Here is a 24,654-nt window from a genome sequence, read left to right on the forward strand (position 1 = left end):
TGCACAACTCTGCAGATGTATAGCAATGCAGAATACAGGGAGATTTCCAAAAAGAATGCACTCTGCGATGACGGAGCTTGGAGGGGGTTAGGGTTTAGTTCTTCTTTAAATGACAGCACTGAAATCAGTGCATTCTAAATCAGTATATAACAATTAGCACTATATCAGCAGCTTCTATGACAGACAAGCCTTATTTTCTGCTTAATAATTTCCAACAATCCTTAATCATCGTTTCTCAACAGCAGCTGAGAGCAAACTGAGCATGTGCAGTGTCAGTGACACTTAAAAGATGTCCTAACATGATTCACAATGTCACATGGATCACTGCTGAACCTCTGAGCTGGTACAGTTAGTTCAGTATGTAATATATACTGTAGAACTTCCTTCCAAAACAGAATTCTGTACATACTTTGTTTAGGGCCAACTTCAAAATATACTGTAACAACTTACAGACATATGAAAACAATATTCAGTATTCCCATATATTCTTTTGTTATTTCTTTCAAGTAGGATCTAGGACTAGCTAGTATCCTTATATTTTACAACAGGGGAGTAAAGCACCATTTATAAGAATATCATTAAAATATTTTCATGGGGTTTGTGTATTGTGTGTACACACACTATACCTTCCTATGAAATAGTTCTGAATATATTAGGTTTGGATTTGGGTCTCCACACAACCCCTTATTATTATTAATGATTCTGACAAAACAAATGTGTATGTTAAGGTAATATTCTGTAATTCAAGCCTTCGGGTAGTGTGTTTTTGAATGACACACAAGACCACCAGGGCTCTATTGTCTTCCGTTACCAGGCAAACTAATAACGTTCAATACTTTTTGTGTGTCTGGCTTTACAATGCTACTGTCCCTGTTTATCTAGGCCGCATGACCTCTTAACAAGGCTCCAGTGTAACAATGCTGAGGAAACCCTTTTCTTTTCTGGATTATATGCACACTGTAATAAAATGCTGAAAAGCATGAGAATCTTACTTATGTTACTTGGTTTCCACCTACATAAGAACAGTGAATACAAATGTCTTTTTTTACATTGGGTTAAAAATAACACAACTGTTTCTATTTCCAGATAAGAATAAAAACCTATTTATTTGTCCCTTTGTATAACTGGAATATAATAGATCACACAAGTAAGTAGGTCAAATAAAAAAGAAGCTTAGGAGCACATATACATAAAAAACACAAAGCAGAGAAACGTAAACACTTGTAGAGACAATGAGGCCATTACCCTAACTTTGTGCCATATTAATAAATGTGCCTTCCAGGCCAGGTGACAACCCAAACTACCAACCATGTGCTCCATAGATTCAATGGGGAACACATTCTGTTTAAAGAGAATTTGGCCATCAGTGCCAATTGAAAGTCTCTGGCCAACCTGGAGGTACAGGGCCAGCATTGCCTTCCCATACACAACTGAGTCATCTTGGTGTGATGCTCACTTTCTGTTATTTATATGGTTGCCAGCCTTGATTATTTTGTGTTTAGAATTGTTCTTTCTGTGTCTGTGTGGAGATGCTTTTCATTACAGCTGTTAGATCGATAGTGTGAGTTTTGTTCTGCCACTTCTGTTCCCTCATGTAGCTGTACAATAGTAGCTTAAGCTGTAAAAAAATGAAATAGAAAAAGGCTTAGAAGGTTTGGATCTGTAAAAGTAGAGGTATTACTAGTACAAAGGTGATTGGTAAATTATCTAAACTGATAACAGGAAGAGCTACCTGTCATTAATAGCTGATCTGCAAATACCAGCTGGTAAACTTATAAAACATATCGGGAAGTTGAGGAGTGTAGGTTTAGTTAGCAACTAAGAAACGAGGAACTAGTCTGGAAGCTAAGCAGAATAAAGTGAATGGAGGGTTAAACTTGACGTTCTTATTGCTATGTGCTACAAGTCAGTGCTATTGTATTTAGTGTGTAGTGATAAATACTTTATTGATTTTGCTACATGGGCAGCATATCTAGGATTTGTACAGAAATTCACACAAAAGTCTATGGGACTTGTTCAACAGTTTATAAGCCAGAGTTACAAATAAATAATAAAATGCAAACTTAAACCGGTAGAACCTTGATGGTTCTAACGTACATTTATGAAAAAGGCTCCTTGGTGAAATCAGCTGATTTTCTGCTCAAAGCAAATATTGCAAGAGTTATATATGATATTTTAAGGTTTAGAAGAAGAGCAGGAGTTTTACAGATTATTTATTTTTTTATAGAGAAAAATCAGTATGCACAAGGCATTCAAAGCAAAATGTTCCATTTCACTTCTACTACTCACATACTGCACACCAGATACAATGTATGCTGCTTTTTGGCTTAGAGAAACACAGATTTTAGTAATATACAACCATGTGAGGGATGACTACAAAATAAGAATTAGCTTGATCATCTTTTAGGTGTTTCACTGGGTTACTGTACTAAAGTAGAGTTAGTCAAAGTGGGCCCAGTTTTGTATTTTTAAAACATAGGCTCTGTAGGGACTAGTGACGCTGCTGTTCAGAAACGTATCAAGATTTGAACAGTTTATAGAGAGTAAGCAGCCACCCCCTCCCACCCGTATTGAGCTGCTCTTGGGAAACATGAGAAGGAAATGAATAAAACATTTTTAAACATTAAATCTGGTGTATAATTTCCAAAAAAAAACAACTACCACTTTAAAAAATGTATCGCTTTTCTATGCTCCAAATCTATAGGATTTGGGTGACTTTCGTTTATTACCCACTCTGGTTTTTCACTCCCACCTAACGTTTTAATCTGATGTATGTATGTGTTTTATTTATGTAGCACTACTTGACACACAGCATTGTATCAACTTTATTGGTTGTATGTTTTATTTTATATCATCTCCGGTACCAATGTGGCAAATGGGAAAATTAGAAAAATATTAAAGAACAGTAAGAGCTAAACATAAATCAACTCCAGTCACAGTTTACAGACATACAAATAAATGAATGTCAATGAACAACACAAGAACACATATAATTTTATTATCCTAGAAAAATGAGTTACAGGTAAAGACATGTAGACATGTCAGATTTACAGCCCTTCAGCTGTTGTCAGCCATTGGAGACAGCGAGTTTGACATACAGTTCCTTCACTCGAAACAGAATGAGATTGAATGTACTGAATGTTTTCCATTGTGAAATATGCCAGCTATGGCCTATCCCTTAGTACTATCTCAAGAGTAATAAAATCTAATCATGCTTGTGAAGGGAAAAGGGTTTAAATGTCTTTCTAGAGTTAGACGTGTATTTTCGTAGGTAAAAAGGTGAATTAAATACATTGTGCAACAATATAGCTTATGAGAGTACTTGCAAGCCACAGTATGTTGTGTGTATGATTGAAATATGTCCTGCAACATTTACAAGCTTCTGTAAGCTTCCAGTTCAGTTATTATATCTGAGAGAATAAACATGATTTTCTTTATAATGCCTCTTTGTTCTACGAATGTATATTATCTAAAGCTCCACTGAAATTAGTAGGATGGAAAGATGATTTCAATAAATATATGGAGCTCTTTCTCCACTTGCATATAAACACAAGCATAGAAACAGCCCTAGTTGCTCTTTTTGCACTGACACAGCTTCGGCCTATGCCTGTCAATTCAGAAGATGCAGATTGAAGTTTATAGGCTGTTTCCCCGCTTACTTTAAACACAAGCGAGGAAAACAGTTGCGTTTGGTAGTAGCCTTCAAAGAGATTGTAGCTTATCACAGAAATTGTCTGACACGTCAAGCCTCCATATGATGTTTTAGGTACATTTTTCTCAAGTTTTGAGCTTTTGGCCAAAGACAGAGGAGGAGATTTGTCATCCAAATGACAACTTCCTAAAAAATAAGTGTTTATCGGGGATGACTAATCACTTACTAAAATTCACACATGCACACCCTTGTTTGGAGAATCAAATGTTGGGTAAAGAAACTTGTGAAGTAACAAGTGAGAGTTTCCTGCTAAGTTGTGAGTCAAGAGATTTCAAAACATAGAAACAAAACAAACATATAAACAAAGTGACAGTTATTGAATACATAAAAAAATCGCATTACACAATTTTAAAATAAAGCAAAGAATAAGGAATGGCTAGTAATTTCTACTGTTGTGTATGGCCAGTACACAGATGGTATATTCATAACCCAAATTGATTGCTTCATTATTTTAAGCTATGCAAAGTAGCCTAATACAGCAACCCACAACCACCAATCAGCAATTAGCTTTGCTTCATCTACTGCAATTAAACAAATCATAACTATAAATGCTATGGGTTCATGCACTGGGTCAGATTTCTCAGTGTTAGTAGACAGCCTCTTTTTCTCTTTGCCTGGCTAGCCACAAGCTTTCTCGTAACCTCCCATGATATGGCTGAATCTCAAAAATTAAGAATTTGGTGCACAGTTCCTGCACAGCCAGTTAGCACATCGATATTAAAGAAGTACATTCTACAGAAGCAAGAAAACTTGATATAGCCAGGTAAAAATGTGTTATAATCGTCCTTCCCTTTAGGTGCAATATAAACATTGACTGTACACTCATACATAGTGGGTGCTGCTCTATACATACAATGATTGTATCTATGTAAAATGACTAATGTCTAGAAGCATTTCTCCCCTTCATAAAACTCCAGTTGCCTTTAGAGAAGAAATTCTGGTTTAAATTCCACACTTTCTGTTCTGTTGAACAACTCCCTGCTTTTGTAAAGCACAGCGGAACACTCCTGAGAGCTCATAAACTTAGCAATGCTAAAGAAAATCACTGCTGTCCAGTTAAGGGCTCGTAAACTTTTGCAACTTTGTTGCTGTGATTTAGACCCCTCTATAAAAATCACAAGAATTAGGTTTATTGTTCGCCATGGGCAGTTCTCCTGATACTACCAATGCCACCCATACATGCCGCTTGACATTAATGATTTTATAGTGACAGCAATTGCAGTTTCTACTGAGGTGAATATTTGGGGATACTATTGCAGTGTAGCTTTGATTTCCTGTCCTAATTTATTGGACAAGCATAATATCATAGCTACTGTGATACTAAAATGTATAATTAGTATAGATATTGGTATGTGCAATTTATGTGAGTGTATGGAGGGATCAGTGTGAGTGTGTGTGTGCATGAACACTGGGTTTTTATTTGGAGGGCTAGAACTTGATGGACTTTGGCCTTTTTTTCACTCCAACTTAACTAAGTAACTATATCTCATTTACTATAAGTTAATTTGTTGTAACTTAAGTGCTGGTGTAAAAGAATACAGAATCTGCATTTTCCCCACATATACATAATGTATGTCAGCGGTCCCCAACCTTTTTTGGCCTGTGGACCGGTGTAGAGCCAAATTTTTTTGCCAGGACCGGAGGCAGGGTCAGGGTGGTCGGGAGGGGTCGGCGTCCAATTCTGGTGCGCCGGCATCCAATATGGCGCACCACTTTAACTGGTCGTTAGGCTCTGCGGCCCAGTTCAAGACTGTCCAAGGCCCGCTTCTGGGCCGCGGTCCGGCAGTTGGGGACCCCTGATGTATGTGACTATGTAAGGGTGTGTGAGTATGGTTCAAAATACTCTTTCCCACAGAAAAAAACAAAAAACTTTCCTCTTGAGTGTAACTAATGCCCCTTGGCGTACAAAGAGTGGAGTATGTAAACGTTTGTCTCTTTACACAAATGACTGGACTCAGTAGAACTGTATACTGGTAACTAGGGGCACTGCTGAGTAAAACAGTGAAGTCCTGGTGGAAGAGCTTACAATGTAACCCTGTCATGGCAGAAATACATTTAAAGGGGTTGTTCACCTTCAAAAAAAATTTTCAGTTCAGTTGGTTTCAGGTAGTTCGCCAGAAATAAATAAATTTTCGAATTACTTTCCATTTTCTATTTGCGACCGTTTTTCTAATATTGAAGTTTAAAGTTTCTTTTTTCACCTTCTAAAGCAGCTCTGGGATGGGGGGTCGCTGACCCTATAAACTGTTCCAAATTGATACATTTGTTATCTTTGTCCCTGCTGAGCAGAATCCCTGAGTTTCATTAAAGGCGGCTGTTAGAATTGATACAATAGTTGCTAATATTCCACAGATACTGCTGAGAAATGTATTAATAAATTGTTACAGTTCAGCATGTTCGTGGATCTCTGAGCTGCCAGACTTCTTAAACTTATGGGAAAACGGTAAAAAAAAAAAGATGGAAAGCAATAGAAAAAAAGCATTTGTTTCTGGTGAACAACTCAATTGAAAAAACAAGTGTTTGGAAGGTGAACAAGATTAAGTTTAAGTGAAACAGGAAGTCCAGCTGTGTTCCAGGGCTGTCTCGCTGCTGTATAGGCAAGAGATACACCTGTCTGCAGGTAGGATAACGCAAACGGTCCCTTCGAATGGATTTCTGGTAACCCGGGTGCTACTATCCCCCATCGCCCAGAATAGAATTGCAGCACGTGCTCTCCTCAGAGACTAGTCTTGCCCAAATCTCTGTGAGCTGTTTGTCTCCCGCTTGTCCGTCTGTCTCCTCCTCCTCCTGTACCTGTCACACTGCAGCTCCTTCCATCTCCCTCCCCCCCAGCCAGTGGTACCTCCCCACCTCTTCCCCCGCCTCTCTCCTCCTTTCCCAGGCATTGTGAGTACCGGCTGTGGGCAGCGACGCTCTGCTGCTTGGCGGCACGACGTTAGATAGCAAGAAGATCTCTCATTGTGGATAATAGGCGCCTGTGCTGGCAGATCGCATGGTATCCCTGGGCAGCGTCACTCCCGCCCTGCCCTCAGCCGAACTGCCTGGTAAGCTGCTCTTTCTTGTTGCCTTTCCTCGTTGCTAGGGATCGGCTGAGGAGGGACAGTCTCATGTGGCAGGAACCGAGGCCGGGCTTCCCTCTAGCTCTCCTCTAAGTGGGGTTCTCGCTGTCTGGGCTCAGCTGCAGTGCTTATTTTTTTGGGGGGGGGGGATTTAAATAGTGTATCTCCTCATTTTGCCCTACTCACAGCAGCAAAGCCTGGGCTCGCCTTGCTTTACAACACTGACTGCAGTGAGTTCAATTGTTGCACATACATTAAAATGATCACTAAACCGATTATATCAACGTCTTAATCGTGGGACCCCCCCCCCCAGATATAAAATGGATCGGCTCTGGTGGTTGATATGGATATAATGTTATGTTTATCTTTAATTTAGCACATATATGCACAGTGAATATACCCCTGACACTGAGGTGAAGCCCTACTTGCAGCTTGTGTTGAACTACAAGTAGCAGAACACTGTGACAGCCGGCAGGTGCACTTCAGCAAGACACAATCCAGTAGCTGTTTGGCTTAGCCTTCTATATGGCAACGTGATTGTGTCAGTAACTCAGGTGTCTGTCAGGATGACTCATCCACCCTTGTTTGGCCATTTGATTGGCAGCACATCACACCAACCCCATTGGAGTCCTAGATGCTGCCATCTGATTGTGTGATCTCCACTCCACCATTATAGGCATTTTATGGGTATCTTCTAGTCCCAAAAATCCCCCCGCCAAAGTTCATGGTTCTGGGTTCCTTGTAATGCTGGCCTTCACACTGAACTTTCATACAGGATATCACTAACCAGGGCACTGTTATTTATGTGTTGACATGCTGTACTTTGCCTTCATTATGGGCCCTTATTGTTTATAGGTAAACAAAGTTGGAGCAAGACACTCGAGTAGGTCACGCACAGATCAGACCAATAGGTAAAAATATGAAATAGTTTTATTTACGCCTAACGCGTTTCGTGTCACTAGGACACTTAGGCATAGGCCCTTATTGTTTATAGCCTATATTAGTTTGATCTTTGCTGGCAACTATAGTTGCCAGCAAAGATCAAACTAATACAAAAAAATGCTATTTCATTGTGAGCTAACGTTCAGCAACGTCCTGTGCAAAATCTGCAGTTTTATTTCGATTATATTTGTTGTTTTATTTTGAGTTTTATAAGTGATTCATCATATGGTTAAATGTTGTGTCTAGGGCAGTAAAGAACGAATAAACGTGTAAGGAGACCAAAAGCCTGTGTTAATGCTATGCTTGGATATGAAATTAGTGCCACCAGGGCAATGTCACATTTTGCTTTCTGTATTTTGCTAGAGATGAAGTCTGATAAAAATCTTTGACTTTCCAGTTCTCATTTATGTTGGAATTTGTTCCAGCGTGTAATTTGTGCTGGTATCTGTTTTATGCTGAATGGCTTCTGTAGTAAAGCCAGACTTGTGAGACTTCTTATTCACTCTCTTGTATGGGATACTTCTCTGTATGTATTTCTGCACAAGAGGGAAGTAACTCTCTCGCACACTGAACTAAAGAGAGAAGGTATTAAGTTCCCAATAACAAATCACTCAGCTGGAACAGTTCCCCTTTAACTGATTTGGCTAAATTACTTTTTTTGTGTGTTAATGTTACAAGCCAAATAAGATCTGCACAGGCCACATCTTTATTATCACTTTCCTGTTTTTCAGTTAAATCAGGAGCAACCAACTTGTTTTTAAAAGTCCATTCACAATTTCAACACTAACAGCCACATTACCATTTGTGAGAAAAGGCATGGAAACTAAACCATGAGCAATACAAATACCTTGGCCCCAGTGTTTACTTGCCCAGGAGCATTAGCATCTGAGGAGAGTGCTGACAGCAACTCCACTTTGGGTAAATATTGACTCAGATAAATAGTATCTTTCCCTGAGACCTGAGTGAGTTGCCTCTCATGGGCCTTCTGTTGTGTATGTATTATTGGTAATCCTTAAAATGGCCATAGATGTTGAGATTTTTAATAGATCGGATCATCATCGTGAGACCACGATTATCTCGGAACGATCGTACGAATTGTCCATCAACTAAAAAGACCAATTTGCCAGGAAAATAAAGGGTAGCTGCCTGCTTGGCCCTGCAAACATAGATAGATTGCACTGGGACCGACAAAGATTTTTTAACCTGGACAATTTCCTGACAGATGTTGGGTGAAAAATCGTAAGTTGTTAGATCGTTCGAATCCCACTAACCAGAGCCGGGCCAACCCGGGCAGGCGCCCTAGGCAGCCTGCCCGGCTGCTGCGCCGGCTGGTTGAGCGCTTCTGCGCATGTGCGAAAAGACGCTTCTGCGTATGCGTGAAAAAATGCTTCTGCGCATGCGTTAAAAAACGCTTCTGCACATGCGCGAATTGACGCATGCGTACGCGCACAGATGGGAACAAGTGGCCGGTGCGCCCTAGGCACGTGCCTACTCTACCTACCCCTAGTTCCGGCCGCACGATAATTTTGAAGGATTGGTCGGACTTCGCTAAAATCGGTCGTTCGGCAAGAGAAATCTTTGCATCTATGAGGACCATAGGGTCAGGCCACACGAGCAGATTCAGGGAGATCAGTTGCCCCAGCAACAAATCTCCTCTTCTTCCTCCTTCCTCACGAGGAAACTTCGGGCGACTTCCCCCAGGGGATCTTCATTTTAGCCGGCGGAGGGCAGGGGGAAATGATGAGGCACGTTACGCTAGCGTATTTCCACAGAGGTCGGCTTTTTAAAAACCGCTCCGCGGACCGCAGCGAAAATCTGCACGTGTGTCCAGCTGTAGCATCACAAGTTGTAAAAATTACTAGTTTTTGTTGCCCTCCCAACAAATATCCTATGTGTTGTTATCATTTGTAAAAATTTAAAATGTACAGCCAAATCCAAGACCCAAACAGATGTTTTTTTCAGGTACAGCCCTTTTACAGTCCCAGCTTTGGTAGGGCACAAGAATTAAAGGACTTCCCTGAGGTTATAATATGATTTAAGCACTTAGCTGCTTTGGCTCAAAACATAGACTTTCCAAGTAAATCCGAAATGAAGGCATAAATAAAATCCATAATGTAGGAAAAACAAGCCTCAAAAGCAAGAGGGACTTTCCAAAAAATGTGTGTAACAAAAAATAAGGGAAGTGAATGTCCGTTAGCAAACATTATATAAAGTGCTGACTTGTCTAAATAAATATATCATGAGCATTACTATTTTTCTACACTGACGTTGTAACAATAAGATCAGACTACGTTTTGGGGAACAAAAATGGTGTTTGGTCAATAAATTGCTAAAATTCCCATTACCCCAAGGCTGCACATTATGATTGTTTGGAAATATTTTTTTAAGTATCTTTTATACTTTAGGTCAGTGAGCTCGTGAGCAACATGTTGCTCTCCAGCACCTTGGATGTTTCTCCCAGTGGCCTCAAAGCAGGTGCTTATTTTTGAATTCCAGGCTTAGAGGCAAGTTTTGGTTGTATAAAAACAAGGTGCACTGCCAAACAGTCTCAATGTAGGTTAACAATCCACATAGAGGCTAATAAATGGCCAATCACAGCCCTTATTTGGCATCCCAGGAACATTTTTCATGCTAGTGTTGCTCCCCAACTCCTTTTACTTCTGAATGTTGCTCACAGGTTCTAAAGTTTGGGGATCCCTGCTTTAGGTAATAGGGGTTTATGATGGCACATACAGGATATTACATTAATGTGATACACTATGTATAATCCTTCCTTTTTTAATGTTTTAGTATGTATAATCCTTCCTTTTTCTTCTTTCCACTACTGTAGGAAATATCAAAATGCCTGGAATATCCAGCTATTGGATTTTTTGGTGATGCCTTCGGGGTGCATAAAGGAGTTAGCCTGACAGGTCTGATACACCATGACTGTTTTCAGGCAAGATAATGTGGACAATTATTATGATATAGGAGAAGAGCTTGGAAGGTATGTGTAATGAATAAATTGTAATGTGATGTAATAGTGCTGCTGATGAGATGCAAGGTGAAATTGTGCATGAACTCTCATGATGTGAATGATCCTTACCAGTAGTGTAACCCGTGCTTCAAACAGTAGTGAGTGTTCTGTCTTTGCTTTGAAAAGGCAATTTGCTGTGGTTGGTAAATGTGTTTTCCTCTGCTTTGGACCTCAAAATATTATCAAGTGAAACAGGATACTTCTATGGATTTAATAGCATTGCTTCTTTACAGCATTGCAGTTTTACTTAGATTCTATAGAACTCTCCGCATTGAGTTACATGGGTTTGCTCTGGGTACAACAGTTTTCTCCCATACCCCCAAAACATTTTAGCAGATTAATTGGTGAGACCGGGATAGGGACTTAGATTGTAAACTCCACTGAGGCAGGGAGTTATGTGAATAACCATTATCCTGTGTGGAATATGGTACAGGTATGGTATCTGTTATCCAGAAACCCGTTATGCAGAAAGCTCTGAATTACGTGATATTCCATAGATAGACTCCATTCTAGCCAAATAATCCACATTTTTAAAAATTAGTTTGTTTTTCTCTGTAATAAAAAAATAGTACCTTGAACTGTGTCCAAACTAAGATATAATTAATCTTTATTGGAAGAAGTCTATTGTGTTTATTTCATGTTTACATGATTTTCTAGTCTTAAGGTATGTTGATCCAAATTACTGAAAGATCCCTTATCCGGAAAACATCAAGTCCCAAGCATTGTGGATAACAGGTCTCATACTTTAAGCACTATTTAAGCTAAGAATAATAATAATATAGTACAAGCTTCTGGTCTGTTTCACACTTTAATCTTTAATCACACTTTATGTCTTTAATGAGTCTAGTCTGGCCAAGCCTTGGGGACCTTTAGCCTTAACTTCCTTTTATTTGCCTAATTAGTGAATGAAATTGCAAAAATAAATTGTGAAATTTCTTATGAAAATAAAATAAATGGTTAGGAAATAGTTTAGATAGTGTTACAGCTATGAGATATGTTATCTGGAATTAATAATTTGAACTCTGAATAAATTGCAGAGTTCAAGTCCTGCATAACAAAGCATTCCTAAGATAGCTACAGTGTTTGGGTAGTCTAGCTTTGGCTTGTGGATGGCTAATGAGTGGTGGCCTGTGCCGAGAAGTGGAAATGATATCTGAAAACAGAAGCAGTGTCGGACTGGCCCACCGGGATACCAGGAAAACTCCCGGTGGGCTCAGGTGTCAGTGGGCCCTCATGCTTTTAAAAATTTGGCCTATTTCATGGTCATTATCAATTTTAATGAGAACAAAGAAGCTAAATAGATAGATTAATAGATTATAGTATGTAAAGAAAAGAGACTAGGAGAATAGAGATTGAGTGAGGAGAGGAAGAAAAATAGTACTGAGTGGACCCCTGGTCTAAGGTTTTTGGGTGGGCCCCTGGTGTCCCAGTCCGACACTGTGTGGGGGCCCCTGAGGTAGCAGTCCCTATGGGCCCAGGACCCCCAGTCCGACACTGAACAGAAGTTGTATGCACTGACTACACAGGCAGAAGTTAAAATCCTGACCCTGATTGGCCTCACATTATGGAAATCAGAGTGGATTTTATCTGGAAGTCAGTGCTGTCATTTTCACTTGAGCTTTGCAGTGGAAATTATTTTGAAATTACATGAGGCATTTTATCTGTGGCCTGAAGAGAGACCTGGCGGGTTGTTATTGGCTTTGCACACAACTCTAATTTGTGTCTGTCTTGTTTGAGTCTGTAGACTGCGCTCTTCCTTTCTCTTTTACCAAGGTTGAAAAAACTATTTTTGTGCATTGAAATTGTTTTTTTTAATTTTAAACTTACATCTGACTGTTTACATTTTCTGAACTCCTGTCTCTGACTCCTGCAACAATGTTGCCAGCTAGCAGGTTAATGGAAGAGAACTGTATCCATTTTTTCAGTAAAGCAGATCCAGAAAGGGATAAGCAAATACTTCTTACAACTTAAGTTACATTTACAAATAACAATATTTTTTAAGGAATGTCCAGTATATTGGAAAGTGTTTTTTTTGCTTTCATTTTGGGTAAAAAAACAGGGTTTTGGTTTTTTTGGTGAAAGATGATTTAAAGGGAATGTATTGCATCTTTGGATGTACACAGTAGTTTTTATTCTCCAAACAGATCTGCTGCTGAGTTTTTTAAGCTGATGTGTTTGCCAATTATGAGATATGGGGGGGGGGGGTGTTAGGTTCTTCCCTACCCGTATGTATTAAAAGGCTGTAAGGAGCAGTAACCCATAGCAACCTATAAAATGCTTTCTTTAAAATAGGTGACTACTAAGTGTTTTCTGCTGATTGGTTTCCATAGGTGGTTAACGCAGTAGCAAACTTTGCACATTTTATTACATTTCCCCTTCATTTATTTATTTTAAAACAGAGGAGGATAAAATGTTATTTCCTTTCAAAATGGGGTTATCTAGTGGAAGTCCATAACATCTTAAAGGACATGTAAACAAACCCCCTCCACAAAATTAAATCAGTGAACAGCCTCTTTGAAATCTTTAGGTAACTGCCATTCTGGTTATTAAAAGGTTAACAGTAAGGCTGCAGCATCCCCTTAATTACTTAGAAATCCTTCTCCTCCTCAACTCACTCTGCCCCCTCCCTCAGGAATTTGCTTTGGCTGTTGACTTATGAGCATGCTCAGTTTCTATCAAACAGATTACTAAACACATCCTTGTCCTAATCACTTTATTGCATGATTGTGAAAATTAAATGCTGTTAAAGGGGTGGTTCACCTTTAAGTTAACTTCTAGTATTATAGAATGGCCATTTTTTTTTATAGTTTTTGAATTATTTACCTTCTACTTCTGACTCTTTCCAGCTTTCAAATGGGGGTCACTGACCCCATCTAAAAAATAAATGCTCTGTTAGGCTACAAATTTATTGTTATTAATTTTTTTATTGCTTACTTTTCTATACAGGGCTCTCTTTTTCATATTCCAGTAATTTTTTCAAATCAGTGCATGGTTGCTAGGGTAATTTGGACCCTTGCAACCAGATTTCTGAAATTGCGAACTGGAGAGCTGCTGAATAAAAAGCAAAATAACTCAAAAAACATAAAGAATAAAATAAATGAAAACTATTTGCAAATTGGCTTAAAATATGACTTGCTACATAATACTAACAGTTAATTTAAAGGTACACAGCTCCTTTAATAATATTTGTATTTACATTTATGCAATTCTCTGTGATGGAACATCACATCATCAAAGTTTAATTCAATAGTATCCCTATTTTACGAAGAATCCAGTGTTGACAATAAAAACTTAAAGAAACCTGTAAATGTTGTTTAGGATAATGGTTGCATGTGCATTTTGATGGCTACAATTCACTATAGTGACCAAAATAATGTATCTTGCCAGCAGCTGCATTGTTTTAAAAGGTAAATGCCTAGTGGAACAATGTATAGTATTAAGTCTTTAAAACTTGCCATAATGCTGGGTGTAATATGCCTAGTTTGGTTGTCCTTAAGTGTATATTCATACCATACTCTACAAAGAGCTAATTGACGTAATTATAATGTTGTGTAATGTTTTTACTGAAAATTATGCCCTCGTGTTACACTACTGTAGACCTGGTGTAATCTATTGAAGTTAATGTGAATAATTCAGGTAGCAATGTTTATTCTTAGTTTTTAGTATAAAATGTTGGTGTTTTGACTTTACTTTTTTCAGTTTCACCCCTTTTTTCTCCAGATATTCCACTCTGCTAAAAGATAATTACACAGCTTTATGAATACATTTAATTTTACCCAGTGTACACTGGCATTTAAGTAAAGCATCGGTTTTCAATTCAATAGAGTGGGAAGCAGGTACCAGAGGGAAAGACTATTTTTCCGCACTGTGATTGGACCTATAAATAAATCTATTCAGCCAGTGATCACATTGGGGTGTTTGTGTGATTATTAGCTGAATGAGCTTTGCTGCTCTTCCATGTTATTTAGGTGAATACTTATTGGCTGCATTTAGGAATTTACTGACCTATTTTGCCAATCACGTAAGTTGTCATGAGTGATTCGCTTGTCTAGTCTTTGGGTAAAACATGCAAATCTGCGTGGCTTCAGAATCATTGCAATCATTCTGACCAGTATAATAGCTAGTATAATTTGTTGCATTTTAAACATTTTAAAATTCTAATTTTTCCTGTTTGGTAATACTATGCAGACATTCTACCACTGTTGCTGATAATTTGGCCACTGCAATTTTAAAAGAATTTATGTTGCATATGTGATTTTTAAAATAAATATTTTACATTGCCAGAGAATTAAAAATAACAGCGCCATACCGTATAATTTATACTTTTATACAAAGCCTCTCTGTCCAGCATTAACTAGGCTGCATATTTTAATGCCACAGTATAGAATATGACAGAGTAAATTCCATATAAGAAGTTGTATTTTCTTTATAATGGAAACTGGCTAATGAGGACAGAGAAAAAAAAAGACCTTTAATCTATCCCTATTTAAGACATCATTAAAGCAGTGCTGAAATTAGAAAATATCGGTGGAGTCCTCTTACAACTGTCTGGGAAACGAATGATGCTGGAGAGGAGATCCCAGTATAGCAGAATAATACTATAGCATTCCGCTAAGTAGAAGTAATGCTAAATTAGTGCAAAAAGAATCTGTAGGTGTAGACTTTGCAGGCAGTGGCGTACCTAGATATTACTGGGCCCCACGGCAAATTATTTTTCAGGCCCCTAAAATATCTATAGGTTGACCTGTTTTACAAATATTTTTTTAAATTGTAGATGAATTAGGGCATCATGGGGCCCTTATACCTCCTGGGCCCCCCTGCAGCCACAGGGTCTGTTTTCTCTGTAGTTACGCCCCTGTTTGCAGTTCTTTTAATTATATAGCTATTAAGATCAATGCATCGGTACTGTGCAACTTATTTGGTGTAGTATGTATGTTTAGGACTAAATATATAGATGATGTAATTCTAAAAGAATAAGTTGAAATCTGGATTTGGCCACATCTGGCCTACTGATTTCAGCTCTGCTCTGTAGAATTGAATATGTGTTGTCTAAACCGATGCATAGACTTTGATGAAAGGACGAAAAACTATTTAGAATAAAATGTACATTTTATTTCAAAAGCTATGGAAGTTCTAAATAGATAAAGGCCATAGTGCAGCTAGCTTTATAATGCATACTGATTAAATTCCTTTACTTTATCACTGTAAATTGGCATAAAAATACTTATCACAGTAGTTTTACCTGCTGGCACAGTGGCATGGAGATATAAATCTCTGCATCATAATGCAGCCTCAGCAGAAAATGATTGAAGGACAATGTCACCTACTCATTCAAGTGTAGAAACTATCTGTGTACCATAAAAAGTTTACTGCAGGTCCTTCTGGCAGTCGAAAAAGTTGATAGTGCCATATTATAAATGGCCTGAGCTACAAAAATGGATCAGTGTGCTAAGAGAGTATGTCAAATCAAATTTCTGACAAAGCACAGTTTTTTCATAGAAAGCACTTGGATGTGGTCACATGCAAATCTTTGTGCCCCATTTTGAAGCCTCAAATATCTGGACTTGTCTGTCACCCTTTACTTGCACATAATTGTATCAAGCAGGAGTGCCTGTGGGTGCAAGGCTTATTTGTTGTTGCCATGTACTGACCCCATGATTATGGCAGGTAATAAGTACAGAGCTCCCCAATTTGCTGGGTTCTACATATTATGCCAGAGGTACACCTGGAGCAAGAGTGCAAAGTTCACTTACAGTGCACAAAGCCATGTGCAAGCACTCTGTTTATGGTGTTATAAGGATAAGCCTACCAATACTTAAACCTACACTTTAATAGAGAAGGAAAGGGTTAATCAATGGTGGATCAATTTGTTATAACACTCAACCAGTTATTATAATTGCTTACCAGTGCTCCTCTCAACCTCTTATATATATTTAGTTGTGTTCAGAATAATAAGAGTCCAACATCACTAACTAATCACAGTTTTTGGTAGAAATTATAATTATACACAGCAAATCATTTACTAGTAGGTGTAGTAGAGTAATAGAAATAGAATAATTGCTTGTTCCAAATAATAGCAGTGTGGAGTTCAGTTAGTGAGGTCATATATATACCAACCAACCACAATATTTGGTGCACCATTTAGTGGTAACAGATGTTTTTCTTTACACAAAGACACTCCACCCGGGGGGGGGGGGAGTTATGCCATCTTTCTGCCTTTTTCTGGGATCCATTGCAGCTGGTCTTTGGGCATCAAACCAAACCTTCCTTCAACAAAAGCCGAGTAAGCGCTAAAATAGCTCTGGGAAACAAGCAATGCATCAAATAATAATATATAGTGTAGTATATTTACACCTCCGTTTTGATCTATTCAGCCCGATTTCCAAACTCTCAGTTGTACAGAGTTCACATACACGGCACGTCTGGACACATCAACGTCCAGATGCGACGTCATGGCAACGAACTCCCTTAAGAGAAGCGCGACGTGCGCACCAATGCCATTGAAGCCTCTAAAGAAGTCGGGTCTCCAACGAAACGCGTCAGGCAGAACAAGGAGTAAGCATCTGATGTCATCACCAGGCACCCGGAAGAGAAACACACGGTGAAAAGGCAACGCTGGTCGGGGCACGATCGCTGTAAGTGTGGGTGGAAATTGGACTGGCTGATGTATGATGCTCGTAACCTTGCTATATTTGTGAGTGTGATTTTAAACAATTTTATCATTTAATAAAAAGGTTTTATACTATATTATTGCTCCGATTTAAGCCACAACTGAGGACCGTATTTGCTGATCAAGACTAACTTATTCTGATGGGCACAGATTAATAGTAAACGCTTGTGAGTACCCACTGAGACCACAGTTGGTGATTTTAGACTATCATGTATGTGAGTCACATGAACGTGTTGTGTATGTGAACTCTACAACTGAGAGTTTGGAAAGCAGGCTGAATAGATCAAAAAGGACGTGTAAATATACTACACTATATATTATTGTTTGATATACTGCTTTTTTCCCTGAGCTTTTTTAGCGCTGACTCTGCTTTAGTTGAAGGAAGGTTTGGTTTGGTGTACTCGGAGGAGAGCGAGTTCTTTTGGAGCCGGCAAGAAGGGGAAACTTCAGGAACTTTGGGTAAACCGTTTGACTTTTGAATGGTCTATGGGCATGCTTTGTAGAATAAAATCAAAATTAGAATAACAAGAACTCTGCTCTGCATGTGTGCAGCCCAGGGCCACAGCAAAGATCTCAGAAAAGGAAAAAGATGGCAGTACAGCATTTGTAGAATACAACCACAGGCTGCTGCCTTTTTTCAGCAAAGAGGAGCATCAGCCTGGAGCCATTATAATCACACTTTCCTTCTCCTTTAAACACAGGTATTGATTGGAAGACAAATTGTCTAAACCACTTGAAATCCATAGTAAACTATGTACAAAGTCACATATATCGATAAAGCTGTGTAATGATTTTATGCAAATCCATATTGAATGCACATGGAGCAGTGAAGGGCTCCAAAATATTTAAGTGCTTGACATTTAGTCATCCACTGTTTTCCGTGGAAGAGCAGTAGCAGACAAATACCCTGTATACCATGGCATAGCCCTAACTATGCTAATAATGTGACTGATTTATTGGAATGAAGCCTCTGGGAAAATGATTGTAAAGACTTGTCAGGCAACATTAGATTTCATATTCAGCCGACTTTTGACATGTAAACAAGTTATATTCTTGTGTAAAACAAATCAACATATTTTGTTATACATATGAATAACCACAAAATCCACTCTGGGTAACGCCAAGCTTCTGTACACTGCACAGATCTATAACTCAGAGGGAAATGACCTAAAGGACATGTTCTTCCTGCTGTGTATGAAACTGTATTTTATAACATTGTATATAACCTACAGTTTGACTGTTTTATCTTTACTGTTAAGTACAGAAAATATTGGGAAAAATGATTGCTGTCACACTGGGACAATCTGTTTCTACATGGTTACACTGAGACAGTCTGTATGTGGTCAAGAGCAAATTCCTCTTCTGAAGAAGAGATAATTTGCTTTCCCTAGCTTTTTCCAAAGGATACTCAATATTATTCTGTCCAGTGTTAGATATATATTAATTGGAAATGGCTTGAGTGCATGTATATATATATATATATATACATAGAAGCTATTTTCTTGCAAAGCAATGAGAGCTAATAACAGCTTTTTCCTTCTCTCTAGAGTTTAATTATACCAGAAGGAGTGATGGTTTAAATTGCTATCACATTGTGTTTGCAGCAGAACTTTCCCATGTAAAGTAAAAGTGGCTTTTTCCCTGTGGTTAGCCGGGAAATGGTTTGAGTTAGAAGGAATAACACGTTATTTGAAAGGTTTCATCCTTGTGTTTCCTCTAAGCAGACTTATCAAGTAATCTGTGGCTGAAGCATTTACTAATAAGAACAGCAAGTTATTTTCATGTCAGCAACAAATGTTCCGACAGTGTTATGGTATTTTTATATTTACTGCTCTGTTACCTTTTGCTTTACATGGAAGCATAATAAAATGCAATTAAGCTCATGTGGTGTAGGTATTGAATAGCTTGCATTCATGTGGTATACTCCTTTAGGGCTCATTCTCACTGTTATAATTGTGTAGTTTTAGCAAAACCTAAAAACTAGATGATTAAGGCAAATAACCGGTTAGCACCACTCTGTGCCTGTATTAATGGCAGGGTGGGGTAGGTTTATTAAAATTTCAGATGTGGAATCCTGATGGATTATAAGAGTTAACATTTTCCTCACTGTCGGGGAAGTGTTTTAATGAATTGACATATCACAGCGTATACTGTCAATGTTAGTTTCTCACTCACAATTTTGAGCTATAGGGTGTTTGAGCTCGGAGCTGTGATACACCACTGGATTGTTAAACCCCAGGATTTAATGAGCATTGTGTTAAAATGATTTCATGTAAGTTGGGGGGGGGGTGCTTAATGATTCTTCTACACTCTGCAACAAACTATTACTATAGATTAAAATATTTTAAAAAAAAAATCATAAAAATTCTATGAAAAAATTTGCTCCAGTGTGTGTTTGACTGTTTCCCCTCATTTTCTTATGTGTACTGTAAAATAGCAGTTACAGCAGCTGTGCAAAAGAAATGTTGGACCTAGGACCTACTTTGGCCAGACGTGCAGTTGTCTGAACAAATTTGTTCTTGCCCAAAATACTGAGCTTAATCTGAATCCTAACTTGTGTAACAGATTTTGTATACAGGTGTATTAAGTTATTTAAATTGCAGCTTTTCCGAGCATAAAGCTGCCCATATATGTAACCGGTGAGATGGTTGATATTGGTATTGATTCTGAATGCAGTGCAAGGAGTGCATGAAAGTAAAAAACTGCATCATAACCCCAACAGCAGGATTTGTAAACCTGCCCAAATAATATCTGGTTGATTTTTGGCCAGATATTTGTACAGGAGGCCCATCTGAGGTCCCCACACCATGTTCGCAAATAAGCTGCCAACTTGGTCTGTTGGAAACTTGTATCTGCCTGTGTACGACCACCTTAAATGTATGGGTCTGGTGTTGTAATTTCCTTTAAGAAATTATGCTAAAGAAGCAAAACAATGCTGTTTTTTTTCTTTGTTATAGCCACAGTTTGTCAGGTCATTAAAAAAAAGTTAAACTAAATTAGCTTCTAAAAAGTTAGTTTTGTGTATGTCATCATGGAGAGAAGCATTTTAGAATTCTTTCTCTATTTATACCACACTAGTGAGGTGTATTGCTTTCAAGATGAGCAGTTATCTAGGTTTAGTTAAGCACAATGAGCTGCACAGCTGCTAAGGACATGTTTATCTCATAATAAAGGGGTTGGAATAAGGCTCAGTATGTGACAAGTATAAAGTTATTTTGGCACTGGTACTGCAATATAATTATACTTTCTTCCTCTTTATTCATTGAAGTACAAATCTGTTAAAACAGTTTGGAAGTTTTACTTTTCTTCCTTTGTACATCTGCCAAAGAACTAAGTCATGAGCAGCACTGTGCTCTTGTTCCTGTCAGTTTACTCAACTGCCTTGTCACAGTATTCAGCTGAAGAATAGTGCTGCTAATCAAACAAGGTGTGTGTTTTTTTTTATTGTTTTTCTGAGACAGTGGCAATATGGAGACAAAGAAAGTTTTAAAAATGACCCATTATATTGAAACACTCCCACCATATTTTATCTCCCTCCTTTCCTTGTGTGAACCAGGGAGCAAGGTGTATGATCGGGGTTGGGACAGAAAGGAGAGGTCAGGAAGGAAGAGGAAAAGAAGGAAAAGAATGGGCTAGGTGGGTTGGAGGGAAAGAAATAGGTAGAAGTATAGTGAGGTGGGAATGTGAAAAAAAAATCTATATAAACAAACAAAGCACTTCAACATTAATTATGAGTTGACTCATTTGCAGCTTTATTGCTCAAGAGCAAAGGTTTTTGACATCCGCTTTCTGCTGTGCATACTAAGCACTTTCTACACCTTTGCCCTTCTGCATTTGAGTGCATAGTGCAAAGTACAGGATTCATAAATGCAAAGGAGCCCTGGAATTATCACCTGCCGCAGCATGTTGTGCCTGCACACACTTGCACCCAATGAACTGCACATTAGCAGCGTTTTAGACACAGCACATCAGTGCACAAATTGATTAATGAAAACCATCACTGCACCCGTGGGAATTCTTCGGATAAACCAATGCTTTTATTTTTATTTATTTATTTATTTTAAAATATTTTTATTTGTGTGCCTTTTGCAAGCTGTCGCTTGTATCTACATTGCTAAATAGTTAGCACATGGATGAGTGAAAGTTGAGACGCCCTAAGAATAGCTTATTCTTCTACACTGACTTGAAAAAGTAGTTTAGGTATAGGAAATACAATGTGTGTAGAAAATCCTTATCCCTTGTTTGTAGGAAGTTATAATTATGCTGATATAGGACTCTGGGAGTATTTTGTTCTGCCTGTAAGGAGACACTCTCAACCAAGTATTTTGATAGTCTCAGTGTTTTCGGTGCTTTATTAGCATTGATCATGTGTATTTACCTAGATTGACTCTAACTAAAAGTTAGTCAAGTTAATAATGTACCAGGGAGGAATCTTGGGTAAGGCTTATTGACAAAGGTCAAATAACATAGCACCAGAATATTTATGATATGACAACAGAATGCGGAAATGCCTGGGAGGCATTTGTTCTCAGGAACTGTATAATATAATAAAATAAATAAAATATAGTGTAGACTGTAGCCAATGGCCCCGACAGAACAAAGGATGCTGTGCATAAAAGAGGGTCTCTAAATGACTTGGGCGACATAGTTTAAAGCTTGTAAGTCAGTCACCCACAATGTTATTTGAATTGAATTTGTAACCTCCCCCATCTTTTTAGGTGCATTTTAACACAAGTGTGATATTTTATTTTTGAGGTACGGTAATTGCAGAATATTAATAAAATTAACAACATGGTTTCTCTTTATCGCTGACATGTATGGTAGTTTCTAAAAGCATGGCTATTGTCTATATACAATACGTTATGGGGCAAATTCACTAAGGCGCGAAGCGCCGAACGCTAGCGTTAATTCGCTAGCGTTTGGCATTTTCGCTACTGTGCAAATTCACTAACGAACGCTGGCGTAGTTTCACTAGTGTTACTTCGCAACCTTACGCCAGGCGAATCTTCGCTAGCGACGAAACTACGCAAATTCACTAACTTGCGCAGTGTAGCGAACGCTACCTTTTACGCTAGACTTCCTTCGCCACCTCAGACCTGGCGAAGCGCAAAAAATCTAAAAAAAACGCTGGCGTGTTTTCTACATGATGGCTGATAGGCTGAAAAAGATCGAAAATTTTTTGGGGCTCCCCTTCCTCCCCCCTACTTTTCCTGACTCATGGCAACTTACCTAGACAGTGGGCACATGTGTAGGGCAAAATAAAATTTTTATTTGCAGATTTGAAGGTTTTCTAGGCATTTGTAGTGCAGATACGTGTTCCTCCATTGAAATTTGAATTTCGTGCCGTATGCAAATTAGCCTTCGCTAGCGCAACTTCGCTTTATATAGCGAAACAACGCTAGCGCAACTCCGCAACCTTTCGCTACCCCTGTGCGCAACTTCGCATTTTAGTGAATTTGCGGAGCACTGGCGAAAATTCGCCTGGCGAAGAGCGGCGAAGTTGCGCCTGGCGCAAATTCGATTCTTAGTGAATTTGCCCCATAGTCATAGGAGCCTTAACTTTAGTTTAGGTAATTAGTTTTTTTTTTTTTATTTGAAAGCTGCATCTTTATTTGATACAAATATTTAGAAGGCAGATGGGGCATTACAAAAACAGTTGAGCATTTTAATGCAACTGGGTCTAATTTTGACTGAAAAGGCACCTATAGATGCTGTACTTCAGTGCTATTATTGAATTTAATTTGCAGCTACTGAATGGCAAATGTAATTCCACTTTTGATCAGACTTCAGGCTGCAAGCACCAATCTGTTCTTTTTCAGTTTGCGATCAGTTTTACATGCTTAACCTGATATAGAAATCCAGTTGCATGACTTTAAACAAAAGGATGCTACTGTTAAACAAAAGTGTTGCTGTTATCCTAAAGTGTTACATATTTATTCAGAGAATGTTTTCATGATTAAAATGGGAACTTAAGTATTAATAAAATCAAGGTGGTTGCATTGGGTGCTGCTGGGAGTGTAAAAAGAGTATGGGTGAGCCTTATATACATATAACTTTTAAAAATGAAAATACATTTTAAAAGTAATGGCTTGGGTGATGTGTGCATATGCATAAATATATCATATAGTAAATGATATGCCCACATTGTCAATTATAATATTATAATCACTGACCATAGAGGTCATGAAACAAAAGTTTCAGTGAGCTGTGTGACAGAAATCACATCTCTTAGCACCGATTATAACTGATGACATCACTAAGCATCCATTATAAGGATATCATTTCCAAGACATTCATGGCGCTTGTGTATCATAAATATGTGATGAATTGATAGTGTACCTTTTGCCCTTTTCTTCGTATGATATAAGGAGTTGGGTGTCAGAGGCTTAGAACAAAAACAGCCCGTGGTATGACCTTCCTTTTTTCCAGACTGTCTGTGGCTTCTCTATGGTTAGTCCAGTTTTGAAATACAGTCAAATTTAACTACTCGCAGATGAAATGCAGCTCTTGGATCTTGTTTGTTGCAAGAGGGTGTCTTTCATGGCAAGCCTGTTAAAGCGATAGTAAACACATAACGCAAAATTACTTTTTTCACCTGCATCTGTCCAGTACCTGCAAATACAGTATTTATTGGCATTAGCAATAATATTTTATATGGGAAAAATGCCAATGTAGAGAGCAATATTTGACCATTTACCAATTAACACCAATTAAAGAGTTTGTTGACATTTTCAACCATGTTTCCATGTTGTTCCTGTTGTCAAAATAAGCATTTTAGCAGTAGGGAATTGTTTCAAGTAAAGCCAGTGCTTCTGTGCATGCCCCATCTCTCCCTCACTTCATACAATTAAGTGCCTGGTTACACACCGTTTCTAGGCTCCACAGTCAGGTTGGGATCTTCTCTGCTGGCTGAACATTGCCAGTGGAGAGTACTCCATGTGTGCCATGAGCATAGGTGCTACTATAAGTACTGTTGTATTCTATAGTGCGGGGATCCCCAATCTTTTTACCCGTGACCACTCACAGGAGCAACGGAAACATGAAAAATGTTCCTGGCTGGTGCCAAATAAAAGCTGTGATTGGCCATTTAGTAGCCCCTGTGCCGACTGGCAGCCTACATAAGTCTGTTTTGCAGTATACCTGGTTTTTATGCAACCAAAACTTGCCTCCAAGTCACAAATTCAAAAATAAGCATCTGCTTTGGGGCCACTGGGAGCAACATCCTCAGGGTTGGTGAGTAACATGTTGCTCACAA

At 38.5% G+C, this 24,654-nt stretch overlaps 1 protein-coding gene across 3 annotated transcripts in view; it reads left to right on the forward strand.

Annotated features, from left to right (window-relative positions):
• Positions 1–6,500: 6,500 nt before the first annotated feature.
• The window catches only part of dapk1.S (death associated protein kinase 1 S homeolog), a 94,462-nt gene continuing 76,308 nt past the window's right edge, over positions 6,501–24,654 (forward strand). The window contains exons 1-3 of one of the 3 annotated variants that reach the window (XM_018235767.2): positions 6,501–6,756; positions 7,627–7,682; positions 10,544–10,699. In XM_018235767.2, coding sequence (XP_018091256.1) covers positions 10,638–10,699 — 62 coding nt within the window. In that variant the 5' untranslated portion in view covers positions 6,501–6,756; positions 7,627–7,682; positions 10,544–10,637. 3 annotated transcript variants of the gene reach the window in all.

This window comes from Xenopus laevis, chromosome 1S (genome assembly GCF_017654675.1).
Source record: "Xenopus laevis strain J_2021 chromosome 1S, Xenopus_laevis_v10.1, whole genome shotgun sequence".
NCBI lineage: Eukaryota > Metazoa > Chordata > Amphibia > Anura > Pipidae > Xenopus > Xenopus laevis.